Source organism: Plecotus auritus (genome assembly GCF_963455305.1).
Source record: "Plecotus auritus genome assembly, chromosome: 10".
NCBI classification, from domain to species: domain Eukaryota; kingdom Metazoa; phylum Chordata; class Mammalia; order Chiroptera; family Vespertilionidae; genus Plecotus; species Plecotus auritus.
Window position 1 is genome coordinate 6380067 of NC_137785.1, and position 21927 is coordinate 6401993.

The window sequence follows — 21927 nt, forward strand, 5'->3', positions numbered from 1 at the left end:
CAATGACGTGGAAACTCCACCAGGAAGGGCTGTCCCTGTGGGAGGAGGTGAGGGAACCAGGGCTGCCCCCTGCTCCTGCCCCGCCCTCCCTCCCTCCCTCTGTCCCTGCAGCTCGGCCCCACCCCCATCGCGGAGTCGCTCAGGTCAGGTGCTAGCCCCGCCCATCCCGCAGGGAGGAGCATGCGCAGTTTCTGGCAGACCCGGAAGCGGCTGTGGAGGGGAAGGTGGCGGTTCCCCCTGAGGAGGTGTTTGTGCTTTAAAGCTGCTGCTCTCCGTCCTCCTCCCAGCAGGGAAGGCTGAGGGGCGCTGCAGGCGCTGAAGTCCTTGTTGAGGTCCCCGCCCCGGAGCCCCTCACGGCGGTGAGTCCGCGTCCCGGGCGGCTGCGCAGTGGAGGCGCCGCGTTCCTTTGGGCGGAAACTGAGGCCCTGGCCCGCGGTCTGTCCGCCTTTGGCTGTGGGTCACCGCCTGCCGCGCGGTTTTCCTGCTGAAAACCATTCCCGGGGCCGCCGGTCCTCCCCGCGGGGCTGAAAGTCTGGGTCAGGGGGTTCCCGTCCTTTGCGCCCCTCCCCCCGCCCGGCGCTTTCCGCCCAAAGAGCCCGGATGGCTCCCCGGCCTGGGGGTCTGCACCCCGCCTTCCTAGGCCCATCCCCATTAATAAGGGGTCTGAATGCCAGGGGAGCACAGTTCCCATGGGGTGGGGCTCAGGGGGAAGAACGCGGTGTCCCCAGAAGAGGTGACCTGCCCGCAGGGAGGGGCTTTGTGGGAGCGGTGACTGCGGGGGGCGGGGAACCGGGCTGGGGGGTCAGGAGAGGGAGTGAGAGAGACAGCCACGTGGGAGGGAGAAAGGGCAGTGAGGGGTCCACAGAGAGGGGCCCATAGGGGGTGTGGGAGGGACTGGACGGTGACGGTAGGAGTGAGGGGGTAACTCGGGAAAGGAGCCTGAGGAGGAAGGAAGTGGGGAAATAGGGAGGATGGGGAGCCCAGAGAGAGGAAGGGGAGCTGAGAGGGAGAGGGTCCTGGTGAGCAGAAGTGGGGGCCACACAGGAGGAGGCAGGTCAGACAGAGACACTGGTTCAGAGGAGAAGAGTTGGGGGAGCGAGTGCAGGGACAGAAAGGGGGGCTCAGGGATGAGGGGGCAGAGGGGGAAGCAGCACGGAGTCAGCCAGCTGTGGGGAGCAGGACAGACTGTAACAGGCAGCAGAGGGGCCGCGGGCGTGGGGAGGGAAAGACGCAGACGTGTGTGGAGATGGGAGCAATCAGAGACCAGGAGAAAGAGCACCTGAAGGGAAATGGGTTTCAGGAGGTTCATGGTCCAGGTGTAGGGACAGACAGAGAGAAAAGGGGGGAAAGAGCAGGGAGGGGAGAGGGGGACACAGGAAAGGACCGCAGTGGAGAGAAAGGGAACAGGGAGACAGAGACAGATCCATAGACAGAAATACACAGCAGTGGGAGGAGGGGAACCCTGATGTGGGTGAGAGGTGAGCTGATGGGGTGTGGGTGGTATAGTTGTGACATTTGGTGTGTGTGTGTGTGTGTTTCTTCCATTGATTTACTTTTTCTATGTGTGACAATTTATTATTTAAAAACATCCTGAGATAAATCCTCTGGGTCTTCTCAGATCCCCTGAGGAGCTTTAAGCAATGCCCTCAGGGGCACTTTCCCCCATGGAGGTGGACAGCTGCTCTGGGTGGGGCATCATTGGTTACTGAGGGGCACCAGGTGATTGGAAGGTGAGGACATTAGCAGGAGAGGTGCAGGATGTCTTTGTGAGAGTGGGGAGCAGGCTTTGTTCAGGGGAGGTAAGGGGGTGCTCTGTTTGGTTCGGGGGGTCAGGACAGCAGCTCACGTTCTCATTTCTGTAGGAGTTTGTGGATGTCTTTGGGAGGAGACACACATGAAGACACACACACAAAAACTCACAGTGTGGTCTCCATGTAGGAGCTCATTGCTGCTGACTCTCTCCTGTGACCAAGGACAGGAGGGGTGGCCTTTTCCTCATTTCCAGGTCCTTCTCTCTGTGAGTGTGAGGGGAGCTGATTGAGACGCTGGGCTGACACCTTTGAAGGCACATTCTGTGACTCCTCAACATACTATCACCTGAGGAAACAACCCAGACCCCATCAGGACCAGGACCACATGGCTGCTTCTCAGGTAAAAGATGTGTCCTGGGTCACAGGCTGTGTTTCCTTTTCCTCTGGCATCTGTGGATTTAGAACCTGCCACTTCTGATGTTGGTCCTATTCATGTTCTTTTCCTTATTTAATTACTGTTTTTCTTATGACAGTCAAGGTCAGCAGTTTATATAGGTTTGTCCTTTGGCCCAGAGCCTTCTCTGCATTCATGTTATACAGGCTCCACCAGGTCAAGACTTTCCACCTTTAAGTGATGACTTTCAACTACTGAAAACATCCCTCAAAACTCAACACAGGAGCTGTCCCCAGCCCCCAGGTCCCCTCCCGGTCCTCCCCCTCTCCCTCATCCTGGTCAGCAGGCCCCCAGGCTGGGACTTGGAACCTGGTGTGGGTGGCAGTGGACGAAGCCCCTTTCCCAGGGAGGCTGAGGGCCAGCTCCCCGCTCAAGGCCAACCTTCCTGGCCCCTCCCCCTCTCCCTCACCCTCACCCTGGTCAGTAGAACCACGCAGTTGGGGTATCGGGGAAGAAGGGAAATGTAGCTTTTAGGGTCAAGTGGCTGTAGCATCAGCGCTAGAATAGGGGTAAGAAAATGCACATCTTCCTGCTCAGAATAGCTCAGCAAGTTCTGAAAAGAAGAGTAAATAGAAGAGACTTGCTCACTAGATTAGTAAGAAAGACTTGCTGTTTATATGTACCTTTAGCTTACAGAATGTGAGAGGTACACGTGGATTGACACTTGCAAAAGTTAATGTTTATTTGTGAACGTTTTCACATAATGACTTGCTTATTTATGTATTTTTGCTCTGACATGTCCTTTCCTGTGCCTCAGTCACTTGGTATCTATTGTTCCAGTTCACCTGATACTCCCTTGGCTGAGATGCTCCACTAATCGTAGAATTTATTGAGAGACGTGCACAGACCATCCAGAAGACCCCTTCTTCGTCTTAGCTTTTATTTGCTTTGAAAAATAAAAGCCCTACTTCTATTTCCTACAGATGACTGTCTTTTGACATTCGAGCTTCAACCCATGAGGCCTTCTTGCTGTAAATTTTTATTATGTTCTACACTCATTTCATGGACATATTCGACATAATCACTTTTTATATTGTCTAGAAAGTTTACAAGAATCATATTATTAATATATCTCCAATTCAGGTAAATTTCTATGATCGTAGCTCTCCACAAATGACCCTCAAAAACTTCCAAATAAATTATCGACTAAGAAACAATAGGTCCAAAATATTTTCTATCATTATGTGAGTTCATCTCCTTATTGTGTTTATAATACACCAAGGGTATCATTCACAAGGAGGATCATGAAATTTATGGGATCACAAAATAACCTCGATTTCATTGACATGAGAATTCTTTTTTCTGTCCATTTTATATTGTAGGTAAGTTCTTATCAGTGTGTCTGTCTCCACATAAAATGTTAACATTGTCTGAGCTATATTTTCTTACTTGCTTAACCTGTCTTTATTCTTCTTCTCAGTTACAGAATCTGCTGTGAATAGTCATGAGATTTCTTTATGAGTATTGACCTGTGTTTGTTTTTTAATTGTATATCAAGTTTGGAATAAAATTGACGGTTTAACTTTTTTATATGTTTCACAAAATATTCTTTTATCAAAGGCAGAATAATCTTGTTCTGAGAATACTCATAGTAAAATTTCAAACAGGATTGTGGTTCCTATGTGTCCTATTCCATGAGAACTATAAATTCCATTGAAAAATACTTTCACTTAAAAGTTCTGTATGAATTTTTTCCTGTGTTTTCTTTGCTGTGTATTCAGAAGTATGACAAATGGACCAGAAACATTGGCATCACAAGCGAAAAGTGAGCTTGTTACACATGTGGAAACACAGGCCCCATCTGAGAACCTGGATCAGAACCTGTATTTTTAGGAAGTGCAGTCGTGGTTGACTGTGTTAACTTCAGGCAGTAATTATGCTTCCAACTCAGCATGACATCTCCAGCTGAGAAATACACACCACGGACCCTTAGCGATGCAAACACAGCCCTCGGAAACCCATATGCCGGTGTCGATGCCCTAATTTTAAAGTTTGTTTTCCTGAAAAGTAAAATCTGTACTGTGGATTTTGGGACATGCGTCATCCTCTTTTGTTAGGGTTAGAACGCACATCAGAGAATGTTACTGGGCAAAGTGATCTTATTGGGTGATTCAGGATGTTCCCCTTGGTCAAAACCTCTTCTAACATGGTTTTCTTTTTTGTTTGTTTCTTTTTTGTTCCTTTCATTTTTTTCTAATCTCCTCACACTGTTTCCATGTTGGGTGACATTGTGAACTCCTCTGATGACCTCTTGGTAAATGTGTCTTTTATTTCAGGGACCCCTGACCTTCAGGGATGTGGCCATAGATTTCTCTGAGGAGGAGTGGGAGTGCCTGGACCCAGCTCAGCGGAACTTGTACCTGGATGTGATGGTGGAGAACTACAGCAACCTGGCCTCCCTGGGTGAGGATGACTTCCTTCCCGAGCTCCTCCTCCTCCCACAGGGTTTTGTTTCCTTTATTATTTTAACATCTTTAGGGGCTTCTGCTTTCTAGGGTAGACTTTCTGATTTTTGCTCTTTGGGAACAAATGGGGTTTTTCTGGTTTAGAAAAGAAAGGCTTTGTTATGTATGTGAATTTGGAACTCAGCGTTTGAAAATTTTACTTGTTGTCTAGACCAGTGGTTTGGCAATCTCATTAGTCAACAGAGACAAATATCAACAGTACAACTATGAAATTTCTTTTGAGAGCCAAATTTTTTAAACTTAAAATTCTTCTAACGCTGCTTCTTCAAAATAGATTCACCCAGGCTGTGGTATTTTGTGGAAGAGCCACACTCAAGGGGCCAAAGAGCTGCATGTGGCTCGCGAGCCACAGTTTGCTGACCACTGGTCTAGACTAATTAAGGTTCTGTCAGAAAACAGCATTTTGGAAAATAATTTTCTAGAATATTCAAATATTCTGCCATGTCTTCTTGCCAGTGGACAAACTGGATTGGAAATAGGAGAATCTCTGTCTAAACTCATTTTCCATCTATACGTATAAAAGCATAAGCTACCTTTACCAAGGAACGTCCAGAACGACCAGTCGCTATGATGCACAATGACCACCAGGGGGCAGACACTCAACACAGGAGCTTCCCGCAGCCCACAGGTCCTGATCGCCCATAGGACTTGCTGGCCAACTTCTCGGTCCTTCCCCCCCCACCCGCCCCCGCCAGCAGGTGCCTGGGCTGGGATGGGGAACTGGGGTTGGGTCGGTGGCGGTGGACACAGCCCCTTTCCCAGGGAGGCTGAGGGCCGGCTCCCAGCTCAGGGCCTACCTCCCAGGCCCCTCTCCCTCTCCTTCACCCTGTTCACAGGCCCCAATTGGCGGCAACCACACTAGTGGCAGCACAGGAGCAGTGAGGGATGGAGGAGGTTGGGAGGCAGGGAACCTTATCAGCCTTGATCTCTGGCCGGGCCTAGGGACCCCACCCATTTATGAATTTTGTTCACCGGGCCTCTAGTCTAATAATAAATACTGGTATGCCGAAACCGGTTTGGCTCAGTGGATAGAGCGTCAGCCTGCGGACTGAAGGGTCCCAGGTTCGATTCCGGTCAAGAGCATGTACCTGGGTTGCGGGCACATCCCCAGTAGGGGGTGTGCAGGAGGTGGCTGATCGATGTTTCTCTCTCATCGATGTTTCTAACTCTCTATCACTCTCCCTTCCTCTCTGTAAAAAATCAATAAAATATATTAAAAAAAAAAAAAATAAATAAATAAATAAATACTGGTAGTTCTTGCAGTCTCTAAGCAAGTTCTTATCATCTTTTGTAAGCAAATGAAAGAGCAGGTGGGCTGTGGCTGGGGTAGTAAGTTGGTTAGAGCGTTATCCCTGTCTGCCAAGGTTCTGGATTTGATCCGGTCAGGATGAATTCAAGAAGCAACCTATGTTGCCCTGGCTGGTGTGCTTCAGGTTAGAGCTTCAATCTACCCATCCAAGGGTGGAGGGTTATTTTCCTTGTCAGGGACATGAAACTGGGTTGCAGGTTCGATCCCCAGCCTGGGTTGGGATTTGGGGAAGGAATCAATTGAAGTGTCTCCCTCACATTGCTGTCTCTCTCTCTCTCTGTCTCTCTCTGTCTCTCTCTGTCTCTGTCTCTCTCTCTCTCTCTCTCTCTCCACACCCCCTCCCTATATTCTCCCTCCTTCCTTTCCACTCTCTCCAAAAAAAAAGTCATGGAAAAATTATCCTCCAGTGAGGATTAACAACAATAACAAACAAAAGGAGTAACTAATGATTGAATAGATGAATGGAATGTTTATCAATGTTCCTCTAGTTCTCTTTTTCTCTCCCTCAACAATAAATAAAAAATATAAAAACTTTTAAAAAAAAGCCCTTACCGGTTTGGCTCAGTGGATAGAGTGTCTGCCTACGGACTCAAGGGTCCCAGGTTTGATTCCGCTCAAGGGCATGTACCTTGGTTGCGGGCACATCCCCAGTGGGGGCTGTGCAGGAGGCAGCTGATCGATGTTTCTCTCTCATCGATGTTTCTAACTCTCTATCCCTCTTCCTTCTTCTCTGTTAAAAAAATCAATAAAAAATTATATTTAAAAAAAAATATTAAAAAAGAGTAAGAAAGAGCACTTGAATACAAACAAAAATGACAGTATGTGTTCCCAGGTAGGTGGGAATGAGGAGAAGATGACATAGGTGAGAGGCCCAAAGGTCACGGAGGAAGCCAGACCTCCATTTGGGTTGGGAAGCTGTTTCAGTGGGAAGGATTTTGAGAAGCTCAGGTTTGTCTGCTGCTGTCGTAGAGGGACAGACCGACTCCATCAGGACCCGTTCACGTGCATCCTCTCCGGACCCTGCTTCTGCCCCCGTGACCGCCATCCTCACATTAGCAGTGAGGGCAGGTCCTCCCCTTGGGCTCTGAGGGCTCCTCTTCCATTGCTTTGGGAGCCTGGGAAAATCTGTGCATGTTCTTGAGGAATTGCATGTTAAGGTTTTTCTGTTGAAATTTTGGTTTTATCTCCTGAAAGGAGTTGAGATGGATAAATTTGATGGAGAAACTCCAGGAACATGGGACAGGTGTCCTGTTCTCTGGTTTGTAATTCCTAATGCAATGTAGGCTTCAAACAAGACCCTGCAAAGTTTAGACTCAGGGATTTCATCACCGCACCCGCACCTCCCCAAAATGAGAAAATTTAATATTCTTTCACTTCAAATCTTCCTTTTCCTGTGTATTCCACCTGCAGTTTCCTTGTGTGACAGTAGTTTTTTTTAATATATTTTATTGATATTTTACAGAGAGTAAAGGAGAGGGATAGAGAGTTAGAAACATCGATGAGAGAGAAACATCGATCAGCTGCCTCCTGCACACCTACCACTGGTGATGTGCCCGCAACCACGGTACGTGCCCTTGACCGGAATCGAACCTGGGACCCTTCAGTCTGCAGGCCGACGCTCTATCCACTGAGCCAAACCGGTTTCGAAGTGTGACAGTAGTTTAATGTGTCTGTTTAACTCGCAACGTTTTTCAATAAGTTACTGCCCTTTGTGGCCTTAGAACATTGCCCATCTGTAGGAGAGTCTCCATGGTTACCCGATTTGTTCTTCACTATCATCTTGTGATTCTCTCTTGTTCAGACCAAAGTTACCTGTGACGGTGTCATATATGTTTTCACTTTCTGATGAGATCTTGGTCAGATTGTGGTTTTATATTGTCAAGTGCTGATACAACATGCTGGGATGTTCTTTGGTAGTGAGTTACAGAAATACTGGGCACCTCATATTTAGGAAAAAATTTTGTTCTTCCATTTAAGTTTACTTTAGGAAAGGGCAATGATTATGCTTTTATATATCTTTCCTCAGTATGTCTCTTTTTTTTTTTAATATATTTTATTGATTTTTTACAGAGAGGAAGGGAGAGTAATAGAGAGTTAGAAACATCGATGAGAGAGAAACATCGAACAGTTGCCTCCTGCACACCTCCTACCGGGGATGTGCCCACAACCAAGGTACATGCCCTTGTCCAGAGTCGAACCTGGGACCTTTTAAGTCCGCAGGCCAATGCTCTATCCACTGAGCCAAACCGGTTAGGGCTCCTCAGTATGTCTCTTAATCATGTTATGCTTGAAATATTTAGTTTAATTTTTCATTTGTTTTGTATTGATTTAAGGGAAATAGAGAACAATAAAGACAGTGGGGTGGTGAGAGAGAGAGAGAGAGAGGGAGAAAGAGATAAATATCAATTTGTTATCCCGCTTATTTATGCATTTATTGGTCGATTCTTACATGTGCCCTGATCGCAGATCGAACACACAACCTTGGCAACCTTGGCATACTGCGACTATGCTCTAAACAACTGAGCTACCTGGCCAGGGCTGAAATGTTTATTTTATTTTATTTATTTAGATTTGAAATGTTTATTTTAAACATCAATCATTCTCTGCACACTTTACAAATTTCTTATGGTTCTTTTTTTTTTTATAAATGAGGGGCAGTGTTTTTCATTTTCTTTTTTATTACTTTAGGATTGATTACACCTATACATTTTGTATAGGAGTAGCAGAAATAATGACAAAAATTTCTCTCAATTAAAAGTTTTTTTGTATTGATTTTTATTAGAGAGGATGGGGAAGAGAGAGAGAGAGACATTGATTTTTGTTGTTTCACTTATTAATGCATTCATTCCTTAAATTTATTTTGTGCCGTGACCGAGGATTGAAACTGCAACCTTGGTGTATTGTGATGATGCTCTAACCAACTGAGCTACCAGGCCATGACCCCAAAATGCTTCTTTATTAAAATTATACATATATATGTATATATATTTTTTAAATATATCTTTATTGATTTCATAGAGGAAGGGAGAATGGAGAGAGACATAGAAACATCAATGATGAGAGAGAATCATTGATTGGCTGCCTCCTGCATGCCCCCTTCTGGGGATCAAGCTGTCAACCTGGGCATGTGCCCTTGACTGGAATCTAACCTGAGACCTTTTATTCCCCGGCTACTGCTCTACCCAGCTAGGGCTATACTTATATTTTTGAATGATTTGAATTCATATCCTGTGAATTTGTCTTTCCATGTAACATATGTCATAATGCAAAATGTATGTTGTTCATGGAGGCACAATTACAGTTAGAATGTATAGTTATTATAAAAATTATTTTCCACTGGTACATGTATTTAGAATTCACAATTTGGGAGATAAATGTTCTATTCTTGTCTTACACATTTAAAATTGTTTTTTATTTAACAGAGAAAAGAGAGGGAGAGAGAGATGGAAACATCAGTGGCTACATTGCTTTGTCTGAAACACCATTGCCCGACAGCAGACAGTCATGGCAGAACCCCTGTGCTTTGTCCTTGCCCAGGCATCTCTGCTGGCTCGGGTGCTATTCTCACTGCTCACCCTGCTGGAGAGCCCACTGAGACTCTGTTCTGCCCCATGGGAACAACTAATACCACCAGCTTCCCTCCCTCTCTGGATGGAGCTGGTCGCCAGCTCCTGCTGCATGGCTGTGTCCATGGCCATCTGGCCTCTCCGCCCTTCTTCCCCTTCTATTCCTGGTTGCGCACCTCTAGATGTTTCAATTTGGTGGTCCCTCAGCCAGGCTTCTATATTGAGCAGGGAATTCCTTGTTGAGTTAGTTGATTAACTTGTTCTAGTTGCAGGGTGAGAGGCCTGGGTGATCTCTCTAGCCTCCATTTTTCTGACATTGCTCCCCATGTCTTCAACTCTTAATTTCTTATCTGTTATCACCCCTTTTCACTATTCTGTATTTATGTTGCTCCACTTGATGTGCAAAGTGGTCGATTTGTTAGTATCCCATGTGGGCTTCCCTCTATCAAAATCTTGAATGTGCTATGCAAGTTTTTTTATTCTTCAGCTTGGTCATATCTTTCATTGGTAATTCTGTTATATTTTTATATTGGTGCATTTTTTTTTTTAGCTTCCCTTTTATGTTTGGTTTATTTCATAGATAATTTTATGTTTGGACCATGTTTTTTAATTTTTCTCAGTATCTTAATATCTCTTGTTGGGGTTCAGGAATTTAAACAACCAGGCCTTATGAACTTGCTTTTTGTAAGAGAAAATAAATAAGAATCACCTGTGGTAGAAATTATAATTTCTGTCAAAATTGTTTGGGGTCAGAGTGTGTGTAAGTTCCCAGTTTAAATAATTTTCTATTTCTTCCCACAACCCAAAACATCTTTTTGTTCTCTATAAGTGTCTTCAGTATTGCAGTCTCTGTAGTGTTTGAACAATTACCCACCTCTTTTATTTCTTAAATATTTTTTAATTGATTTCAGAGAGGAAGGGAGAGGGAGAGATGGAAACATCAATGATGAGAGAATTATAATTTATTTTTAATAATTCTCTATTGTTGAAATTATTACATATGTCCGCCAGAGAGAGAATTATTGATCAGATGCCTCCTGCACATCCCACACTGGGGATTGAACCCACAACCTGCTCATGTGCCCTGACCAGGAATCGAACTGTGACGCCCTGGTTCATAGGTTGATGCACAGCCACTGAACCATGTGGGCCAGGCACCCACTTTTTCTCTTTAGCAGCCATTACAATGCATTCACCATGTACCAGTAATGCTATTAGTTTAGCAATCTGTATCATGCTAAAGAGAAACACCTTCTTCAAGATGCTGTAAAACCACAAGATCATTGAACACACACAGTACCCTCATGTCTATCTCCTCAGAGAAGAAACTGGGAAGTGGGAGTTTTCTTGTAATACTGCCAATGTTTGCTAGGGTGTTTTCAAGTATTGGTGGGAAATGTAAGCAAATTTTAACCCTCTTTGATGTGCCTATTCCTCATTGTACCTTTCTTGGTCTTGCTTTGAACATTTAACTTAATTTTGGAGTACTCAAAAATGTCATTTGATCAGTAATTGCTGGTAAGTTCAGTGTACATTTCCCTGGGTGTCATAACTTTGAAACTTTATTTCATATCTTTCAGCTATCTTATCTGAAGACAACCAGGCCATTTTGCAAAAGCCAAAAATAAGAGATTTATTCCCTAAAATAATACTGGTAAGATATGGAAGGTATGGCTTTGATAATGTACATTTAGTGAAAGCCTTGGAATTTGAGGAGGAGTATAAGATGAGAAAAAAGTATTTTAACATGGACAGAAGTAACCTGGTACAGTTATTCATAATGAAATCATTGTCACTTAATGAGGTCAAAGGTATTATACATTTGGTAATACTCCCAATTAAATTAATTATATTTTAAACTAATGTGTTTCTAAATGTGAAGACCAAATATAATGTTTTTAATATTATACATTCTTGGCATGAAAATACTGAAAATTTATGCATTTACATAATCTATGCTATAAATATAAGAATTATTACAGTGTAGTGTGCAATTAAATTTTCAATATTTCTAGAATATAGTGATTTATAATGCACATACAAAATTTAAATGAAGTTAGTTTGTTGAATTCTGTCTTAAGGTATCATTATACTTCTATTGAAAAATAATGTTTTTGGTACAAATATGTATAATTTTTATAAACTTAGGCATCTTTTTTAAGTATGTCTTTATCGCCCTAACCGGTTTGGCTCAGTGGATAGAGCAACGGCCTGTGGGCTCAAAGGTCTCAGGTTCGATTCCAGTCAAGGGCATGTACCTTGGTTGCGGGCACATCTCCCCTAGGAGGTGTGCAGGAGACAGCTGATTGATATTTCTCTCCCATCAATGTTTCTAACTCTATCCTTCTCCCTTCCTCTCTGTAAAAAATCAGTAAAATATATTTTAAAATGCATATATATATATATATATATATATATATATATATATATTAAGAGAGTACGGGAGAAGAGAGAGAGAGAGAAATATCAATGATGAGAAAGAATCGTTGACTGTTGCTCACTCCCCACTGGGGATCAGGGCCACAGCTCAGGCATGTGCCCTGACCAGGAATCAAACTGTAACCTCCAGATTCATGGTTTGTTGCTCAACCCCTGAGTCACACCAGCGTGGAAGGAGTGTTCTTGTTTTTATACACCATCATGTTTTCATAGTTATCACAGAATAGTTATTTGAAAGAGTACATGTTTAATGAAATTATAGCTGTCAGTAAAGGCCTTTTTATCTTCAATGATTACCAGAATACATGCAATGAAGACGGAAGTTATCAATGCAAGGAGCATTGGAAAAATTTTAACCAAGAGTCAAATTCTAATATACATCAGAAAATTCAGCTTCCAGAGAACCATTATAAAGGTGGAAAAGTCTTTGACCAAATGTCAAGTCAAAGTATACTTCAGTTTATTCATACTGTGGCAAAAACAAACAAACGAAGTAAATGTGACAAACCTTTGAAACAATCTTCAAATCATACTGAACGAGATAATATTCATACCAGAGAGAAAGCTTACAAATTTAATTCCTGTGCGAGACTTTTCAGTCAAATACTCAATCTAAATAAACTCAAGAAAATCCGAACTGGAGAAAAACATAAATGTAAACAATGTGGTAAAACATTTAATTTCCTTTCAAATATTCGTGAACATGAGAGAATTCATACTGGAGAGAAGCCTTATAAATGTGGAGAGTGTGGCAAAGCCTTCAGGAGGTCCTCAAAGTGTCGTCGTCATCAGAGTATTCATACCGGAGAAAAGCCTTATAAATGTACAGAATGTGGTAAAGCCTTCAGTGAGTCCTCAATCCTTAATCAACATCAGAGAGTTCATACTGGAGAGAAGCCTTATAAATGTAAAGAATGTGGCAAAGCCTTCAGTGCGGCATCAAGCTTTGCTCATCATAAGAGAGTGCATATTGTAGAGAAGCCATATAAATGCGGAGAATGTGGCAAAGCCTTCAGTATGGCATCAGCACTTACTAATCATCAGAGAGTGCATACTGGAGAGAAGCCCTATAAATGTGGAGAATGTGGCAAAGCCTTCAGTATGGCATCAGCACTTAATATTCATCAGAGAGTGCATACTGGAGAGAATCCCTATAAATGTAGAGAATGTGGCAAAGCCTTCAGTAAGGCATCAAACTTTGCTTATCATCAGAGAGTGCATACTGGAGAGAAGCCCTATAAATGCGGAGAATGTGGCAAAGCCTTCAGTGCAGCATCAACACTTTCTTTTCATAAGAGAGTGCATACTGGAGAGAAGCCTTATAAATGTAGTGAATGTGGCAAAGTCTTCAGTGACTCCTCAAACCTTAATCGACATCAGAAACTTCATACTGGAGAGAAGCCTTATAAATGTAGAGAATGTGGCAAAGCCTTCAGCAGGTCCTCAATCCTTACTGTACATCAGAGAGTTCATACTGGAGAGAAGCCTTATGAATGTAGAGAGTGTGGCAAAGCCTTTACCAGATCCTCATCCCTTACTTATCATCAGAGAGTTCATACTGGAGAGAAGCCTTATAAATGTGGAGAATGTGGAAAAGCCTTTAGGAGGTCCTCAGTGTGTATTCTTCATCAGAGTAGTCACACTGGAGAGAAGCCTTATAAATGTAGTGAATGTGGCAAAGCCTTCTGTAACTCCTCAAACCTTAAGCGACATCAGAAACTTCATACTGGAGAGAAGCCCTATAAATGTAGAGAATGTGGCAAAGCCTTCATTGTGGCAGTAGACCTTACTTATCATCAGAGAGTTCATACTGGAGAGAAGCCGTTTAAATGTAGAGAATGTGGCAAAGCTTTCAACAGGTCCTCAACCCTTACTGTACATCAGAGAGTTCATACTGGAGAGAAGCCTTATGAATGTAGACAGTGTGGCAAAGCCTTTAGTAAGTCCTCAAACCTTAGTAATCATCAGAGAGGTCATACTGTAGAAAAACCCGATAAATGTAGAGAATGTGGCAAAGCCTTTAACCAGTGTTCTTGCGCTATTGTACATCAAAGAGTTGATAACTCCTTGCAGTTACAAGTAGTGCCATTAGTACTCTACTAGTAGTAAGAACTTACTCAGCGCCATAGAATTCATGATTGCATGAAGCCTAATGAATGTGAAAAATGTGGAAAAGCCTTTAAAGATATTTGTGATTACTGTACATGAGAGACTTCATAGTGGAGAGAAATCTTAAATATGTAAGGAGTATGGCAAATCCTTTCCTTGTCAGTGTGATCTTATTGAATATTAGATAATTTATTGTGAAGAGAAGCCTTACAAATGTGAAGAATTAGGCAAATTTTTTATTATCATTGGTGTCTTTCTCAACACAATACAATTTGTACTGGAGAGAAGACCTATAAATACGGTGAGTTTGTCAAAGCCTTAAATCAGGACTGGTGTCTCACTCAACAAGAAAATATAATGGAGTGAAACATTACCAAAGGAGAATGTGGCAAAGCTTTTAACCTGTACTCAAACTTACTCATAATTGGAATCATTCTAAATAGAAACTAAAAATATAAAGAGTTTGCCCAAAGATTTAACCAATATTCCAATTTCATTGAGCATGATCAAATTAAGCTTTATAAATTGTAACACATGTGCCAAAGTGTATATTCTCATTTATATGTTATTCAACATGTGATAATTATTGCTGGAGTGAAGCCCAGCAAATATAAAGAATGTGGCAAAGTTTCACTCAGTACATGAACCATATTTGAGATCAGAATTCATACTCGGGAGAAACAATGAAAATGTAAACAATGTCCAAAAGTCTTTATTCCACATTTATAATTTATTCTTCACATGGAAATTCCTAGCAGAGGGAAACTAAAACCAAAGAATGTGGGAAATCCTATAGCTGGACCTGCAGTCTCAGTCAATATCAGGGATTGCAATTTGGACTTAATTCTATGTTTTTGATATAGTAGGAAAGACTTTTATTAAAAATATATGCTTCTCAAACACCTAAAAAAATTTTCCAAAGTATGTATTTGAAATTAAATTTTAAAGTATCACAGAATTCACACTAGATGAATAGTCAATACTTTTCAGGTATTACTCTAAATCAGAATACTTATAGAGAATACAATGTTTAAATGAACCTAAGTAATTTTTAGTATGCTTGAATATATTAAATAAGCAATGTTTCCATAAGTATAATTACTTACAGTGTTGTCTATTTTTTATTGACATTATTTGAGACAGACTGAAAAGGAAGTATTAATGTGATTCTGCTCCCATAGCACTGATGCTGTCATGTTTTATTCCTGGTGTATGTGTGAAATCATGGGGTTGTTACTGCCTTAAAGACCTGTGAGCTCTTGTCTATTGCGTGGGTTTCACTGACGTATACTTTTCCATGGAATATTGCACATAGTGTAAGGCACACTGCTGCTTGAAGGCCATCTAAATGGAGATTGTGGTTGACTTAGAATGTTGTTTCATGTCATCACATAGGGCATTATAAACTTTGACTAAATTTGCCAATTGCACTTTCAGAAAAATACGGTGGCAGTTCATTAAAATCCTGATGTATCTTCATAGTAGCCATAGGTAGAAGTGATGAACATTGGTTAATGTGGTGAAATAAAGAAGATACGAGGCATGTCTGAGAACGTATATAGAAAACTCATCCCTAATTGCATAAAATTATTGTACATTCATGTTTTCTAAATGATTAGCCTACATTCAAAAGACCAGATGAAGCACAGTTATTACATTATTATATCAGAATGCCATAACTTTCCTGGCAAGTTCAGGATGACTTGAAAGAGGGCCGACGACACAATAAATACACTATACAAAAAATATGAATTTTGAAGGCATTTGGGCGCCAGGTGAAACCTCTTCAATGAAGAAGAACACCGAGATTGGGTCCTGCCCACTTTGAATACACATTTGCCCTTTAGCAATGCATACAGGCAGATCAAAGGTAAAGTTTGGTATACAATGTCAAGATTATCAGGTCAGGAAATAGCCTGGAGCCATTGCAATCACAGCAGGGCAAACTTGTGCTGATATTCAGCCCTGCTGAATATCAAAGTCCATTGGCCTTCCAATGTCTCTTTTGCACTTTTATACTAAGTGCTGTTTGCTTTAGCCTCCAGCTTCAGAAGATTAATCATACATCTTAAATGTTTGTAATGTGCATTTTGATAAATGGTTGCACTTAAATGTTGGTTGTCATACTTTATTTAGAGTATGGGTGAACTTCCTATTTTTTTTTTATGTATTTTTATTGATTTCAGAGAGAAAGGGAGAGGGACCAAGAGATCAAAACATCAATAAGGAGAGAGATTTATTGATTGGCTGCCTCCTGCATGCCCCACACTTGGGAATGAGCCCACAACTCGGGCATGTGCCCTGTCGGGGAATGGAACTGCAAGGTCAACACTTAACCACTGAGCCATGCTGGCCGGGCTGTTTTCATTAGTAAAGCTGAGTGAGTGTGCATGTGTTCATGTGTTCAACCTTCAAGGTTGTAGTAACAGCATTGGAGTTGGTAATGCAGTGTAGTTATGTCAGTAGCAAACCCTTTTCCCAGTGGCCTTGAACTTTAAATAATGTGAAGAGATTTCTCCATTGTTGATATATTGTTCTTGTTGTATCTTTGGCGACAGTATCATAGTCACAATAAATATGACAAGTGATTTTGAGAGTTCTGCTAAACTACGTTTGATGCTGCTGCCGTGGCCTTTATGTTCTTTAGCAAGGAGCCTTGAAGTGACGCCCCCCTCTTCCATAGTTGGGTGCACCACCTCAGGTCCTCTGTGCCCGCAGGCAGGCACCAGAGAGGCTCAGGCAGGGGTTGGCGGCAGGTACTGGTCTGGGGAGCCCAAAGGGAGGGTTGCCGGAGGAGGGTGCTGCAGTTTAGAGCCCACACCCCACATGGAGCCTGCTTCCCCACCCAGATGGAGGGTCTGTCAGAGGAAACTCCCTGTGGTGTCTCCGCTTTCGGGCCTTCACACACCGCCTGCGGTGTGGAGGGCTTTCTGCTGCAAGCCCTTCTGGGACAGCCCTCCCACCCCAAGAGGTTTCAAGTCTCTGGAGACGACTAGGGCGGAGTCCAACCCTTTGCATGCCGGCCTAGAAGGGAGCATTTCAGATCTTGCTTCTGGTGTGTCATCAGTTTGCTTCAAATAGTTTAAATTCCCTCCATCCCCAACCCCCCCTTCCCCAAAAATAATGAGCCTAGATTCCTAGGAAGAGCAGTCTTCATGGGGTGGGACTTACGGGAAAGAACATGGTGTCCCCAGAACAAGTCACGGGCCAGCAGTGACTGAGGGCACGGGGAACCAGGCTGGGAGGGGTCAGGAGAGGGAATGAGAGACAGACATGTGGGAGGGAGAAAGGGCAGTGAGGGGGCCTCATAGGGGATGTGGCAGGGATTGGACAACGACAGTACAAGATGGTAATGCGGGAAAGTATACGGGGGAGGAAGGAAGTGGAAAAAAGGGAGAAGAGGGGGGAGACCCAGAGAAATGAAGGGGAGCTAATAAGTAGAGGGGCCCTGGTGAGCAGAAGTGGGAGCAACAAAGGAAAAGAGAGAGTGGCTCTGAGAAAAGTTGGGGGGTGGAATTCAGGGACTCGGGGAGGAAAAGGGGGGTTTAGGGATGACCGAGCAGAGGGAGAAACAGCATTGAGCGTCAGCCAGCTGTGGGTAACAGGAAAGATGGTAACACTGGAAGCAGAGGAGACACAGGCATGGGGAGAGAAAGACGCAGACCTGTGTGGAGGTAGAAACAATCGGAAAGATCAGGGAGAAAGGGTAACTGAAGGTGAAATAGGCTTCAGGAGGTTCATGGTCCAGGTTTAGAGACAGACATAAAGAAAAAGGGAGAGGGGGACACAGGAAAGGACCACAGTGGAGAGGGAACAGGGAGACAGAGACAGATCCATAGACAGAAATACATAGCAGTGGGAGGAGGGGAACCCTTGTCTGGGTGAGAGGTGAGCTGATGGGGTGTGGATGGTTAGGTTGTGATATATTGTGTTGTGCCTTTACATGTTTAATTCAACATTAGCTGAATTGTTTAGTTAGCTAGAGCTGAATGAGAGTGACAAACCTCCGGTTTATAAGGCTTATGAATTTTTTAATTACTTGCTTCCAATTGCAACCCTTATTCACTCAGCGGGGAGAGACTTGTACGTTGGTCATGGGTCCCTTTTCATTTCCTGGGATGGCAACGAGGAGGTGACCTGAGACAAGAAATGCCTGAGTCTGTTTCAAGCTCATAAAATATTTTTAAAAGAAGAATTGCTCAGAAATAGAAAAAAAAAGGGGGTAAAAATATTACCATTTTTTTAAAAAAGTAAACTTTGTGATTGTTCTCAGAAGGAACATATAATGAAATTGAAATTGCATTTAGTTATGATTGACCTAAGTACATTGTATTATGATTTGAACAAGGTTGTTTCTTTGTTGGTTTGTTTGTTGTTTTCATGTTGTTTTTTTATTGATTTCAGAGAAAAAGGGAGAGGGAGAGAGAGAAACATCAATGATGATGTTTCCTGCTGCACTCCCCACACTGGGGATTGAGCCCACAACCCAGATATGTGACCTTGACTGGAATCCCAACAGTCACTTCCTGGTTTGTAGGTTGATGCTCAATCATTGAGCTACACTGGCCGGACTGTCTGCTTTTTTTTTTTTTTTTAAATATATTTTATTGATTTTTTTTACAGAGAGGAAGGGAGAGGGAGAGAGTTAGAAACATCGATGAGAGAGAAACATTGATCCGCTGCCTCCTACACATCTCCCCCCACTGGGGATGTGCCCGCAACCAAGGTACATGCCCTTGACGGGAATCGAACCTGGGACCGTTGAGTCCGCAGGCCGACGCTCTATCCACTGAGCCAAACCGGTCAGGGCTGTCTGCTTTTTTAAGAGTTTATTTGAGGGGAAATGACAGCATATGCTTGGGAGGAAGATCTCAAATATCCCCTGATTTGAACAAGTTTCATCTCAAAGGTATTTGAAGGTAATTTATTCCAAGTGTGGTATACAACAACAGTTATCCTAAAAATTCAATTTATAACAATTTTAAAAGTTTTTTTTCAAAGCAATGTTTATTGGCCTCATTATCACCTGCCTTGGATCTCCACATCTGATATCACATGTCGAGTCCCTATAAACAAAACAGCTCTAGAATTCAGCCTTGTTGAGTCTTGGCTGCCCTGAAATAATAGCTTTTTACATAAATCTTTTCAACTGTTAAGAGGAAATCAAATAGTTTCCAACAGAAGTGGTTCACATCACTCTAAACTTTCACCTTAAAACTGACAGGCGCTGTGACTTAAAATGCTCAGGAAGCAAAGCTGTTTACAGATGGGAAAGACACGTGAGCATTTCTTTACTTTGATTTTTTTTTCAATTACTGTTTACATTTAATATTATTTTGTATTGGTTTCAGGTTTAGATCATAGTGACTAGACAATCATATACTTACAAATTGTTCCCACTGATGGGTAATTCCAGGACCCACCATCTGTACTGATTATATTATTACATCCTGTATTCCCTATGCTGTTCTTTAACCCCTGTGACCTCTTTCACTCCATTCCTCAACGGTTTCCACTCCCAGTCTTCATATTTCTGTTTCTGAATCTGTTTCAGTTTTGTCTATTTTGTTCTTTAGATTCTAGATGTAAGTGAAAGCATGGTATTTCCTTCTCCTCCTCCTCCTCCTCGTCTCCCCACTCCTCCTCCTCGTCTCCCCCCCTCCTTCTCCTCGTCTCCCCCCCTCCTCCTCCTCTCCCCCCCTCCTCCTCCTCCTCGTCTCCCCCTTCCTCCTCCTCTCCCCCCTCCTCCTCCTCGTCTTCCCCCTCCTCCTCGTCTCGCCCCCTCCTCCCCTTCTCCTCTTCCTCCTCTTCTCCCCCTCCTCCTCTCCCCCCTCCTCTTCCTCCTCCTCTTCCTCCTCTCCCCCCTCCTCCTCCTCTCCCCCCCCTCCTCCTCCTCTCCCTCTCCTCCTCCTCATCTCCCCCTCCTCTTCCTCCTTGTCTCCCCCCTCCTCCTCCTCTCCTCCCCTCCTCCTCCTCGTCTTTCCCCTCCTCCTCCTCTCTCCCCCTCCTACTCCTCCTTTCCCCCCTCCTCCTCCTCCTCTCCCCCCCTCCTCTTCGTCTCCCCCACAACCCTGTCTGAACCATAGTTTATGGCCTCTCTGGAATGGGGATTAGTCTTATTTTTCCCTGTTATTTAAGCAAGCAAACGTTTACAGAAACCAGAATAGCAGGGTTAAATAATTTTAAACAGCAGTTTTTACCCAAGATGGAGTTACTATGCTTCAGTGTCAGGAATAAAAAACCGAGGGGCCACCCTCTCAGAGTGCCTGTGCCCCCTCCTGTGGGGGTCAAGTTACTGGGCTTGCTGCCTGGCTCCTGGGTATGCTTTGTGTTCTGCCAGGACCCCCAATTTTGGGGTCTCGCCTTACGTGTGAGAGAGGGAGGGAGAGAGAGGTGTCACCAGTAGGGCAGTATGATCTGAACAAAGGGGGTGGGAAAATGCACTTGTTTGCTTCTGATCGCAGTTTACTGTCCCAGGGTCCCTCCTCTGGCAGGGGGCAGCAGACATGCCTTTTCTACGTGGTGAGGTGTGTGTGTGTGTGTGTGTGTGTGTGTGTGTGTGTGTGTGTGTGGTTTGGCACAGTATGTTGATAAATAGTATATTTTAACCTTTCCATTTTCACTGCTAAACACTTTTTTAAAAATATATTTTTTTATTGATTTCAGAGAGGAGGGGAGATATATATATATATTAATGTTGAGAGAGAATCAGGGATCCGCTGCCTCCTGCAACACCCCACACCGGGGATCGCGACCATGTGCCCTGACCAGGAATTCACCTGTGACCTCCTGTTTCATAGGGCAATGCTCAACCACTGGGCCAAACTCTCTCTCTCTCTCTTTTTTTTTTTCCTCTCTGTTGTTGATCCTCACTAAGATATTTTTTTCATTTAATTTTTAGAGAGAGAGTGGGAGGGAGGGAGAGGGAGAGAGACACACACACAGAGAAACCACTGAGCCAAACCAGCGAGGCCCAAATTAATGATTCTTTAGATAAAATTAACCCAAATGTCTTCCTGAGACGATGTATTTTACAGGCTTTGTTATCTGCACCTGTTAGAATATTAAAAAAAATAGAAAACAAAAATAGAGCTATTTAAAAGATACTATTTAAAATAATACACTAATTGCTCTCAGAAGAAGCATGTAATTAACTAGAAAGTACATTAGATTTTTTAAATTGATTTTTAGAGAGAGGAAGGGAGACAGAGAGAGAAACATAGATGTGATTGGCTGCCTCCTGCACAACCCCATCCAGAGATCCAGCTCTCAAACTGGGCACGTGCCCTCATGGGAACGGAACCAGCCACCTGTTGGTGCCTGGGGGGATGCCCAAACAACTGAGCCACCCCAGCCGGGGGATACTTAGCTATTATCGCCCTAAGTGTGCTATGATGTGAACAAGTTTATCCCAAAGGTATCTGAAGTTAATTGATTTCAAGTGTGGGATAGAACACTTATTTTTAAAATGTATTTTATAACAATTTTTGAAGGTTTTCCTCCGCTTAAAGCCATGCTTAGGTGACGTCATTACCACATGCCTTAACCCTCAGCATCTCCCATTCCAGGTCCTGTTCCTGTTCCAGCCTCTGGCACTCACCCCTGTTGGGTCTTGGCCCCTCTGCTGACCGGGGGGAGGAAAGAGAACGCCGTTCTGCGGGGTGTCGGTGAGAAAGAGGGAGCGTTGCCAACCACAGGAAGGGAGCCCTGGGCGGGAAGCCAGGTGCACTCGCCCCAGCTCCGCCCCCGCCTGAGGGCCCTTCCCGGCGGTCACAGCACGTGCCTGGCCTCCCCAGGCCCCGCCCCCTGCCGCACGCGCTCCCGGAAGCCCCGA

General features: G+C 43.6%; 1 protein-coding gene across 2 annotated transcripts; it reads left to right on the plus strand.

The window, feature by feature from the left end:
* Positions 1-196: 196 nt before the first annotated feature.
* LOC308235446 (uncharacterized protein) lies at positions 197-16689 on the plus strand. 2 transcript variants are annotated; one of them, XM_080644274.1, is made up of 5 exons: positions 197-359; positions 1863-2151; positions 4482-4608; positions 11126-11199; positions 12285-16689. In XM_080644274.1, the coding sequence occupies exons 2-5, from the start codon at positions 2137-2139 to the stop codon at positions 14085-14087; spliced, it is 2019 nt and encodes a 672-aa protein (XP_080500400.1). In that variant the 5' UTR covers positions 197-359; positions 1863-2136; the 3' UTR covers positions 14088-16689. The 2 variants fall into 2 exon arrangements, with proteins under 2 accessions (XP_080500400.1, XP_080500399.1); XM_080644273.1 differs by having other exon boundaries at positions 2006-2151.
* Positions 16690-21927: the final 5238 nt, after the last annotated feature.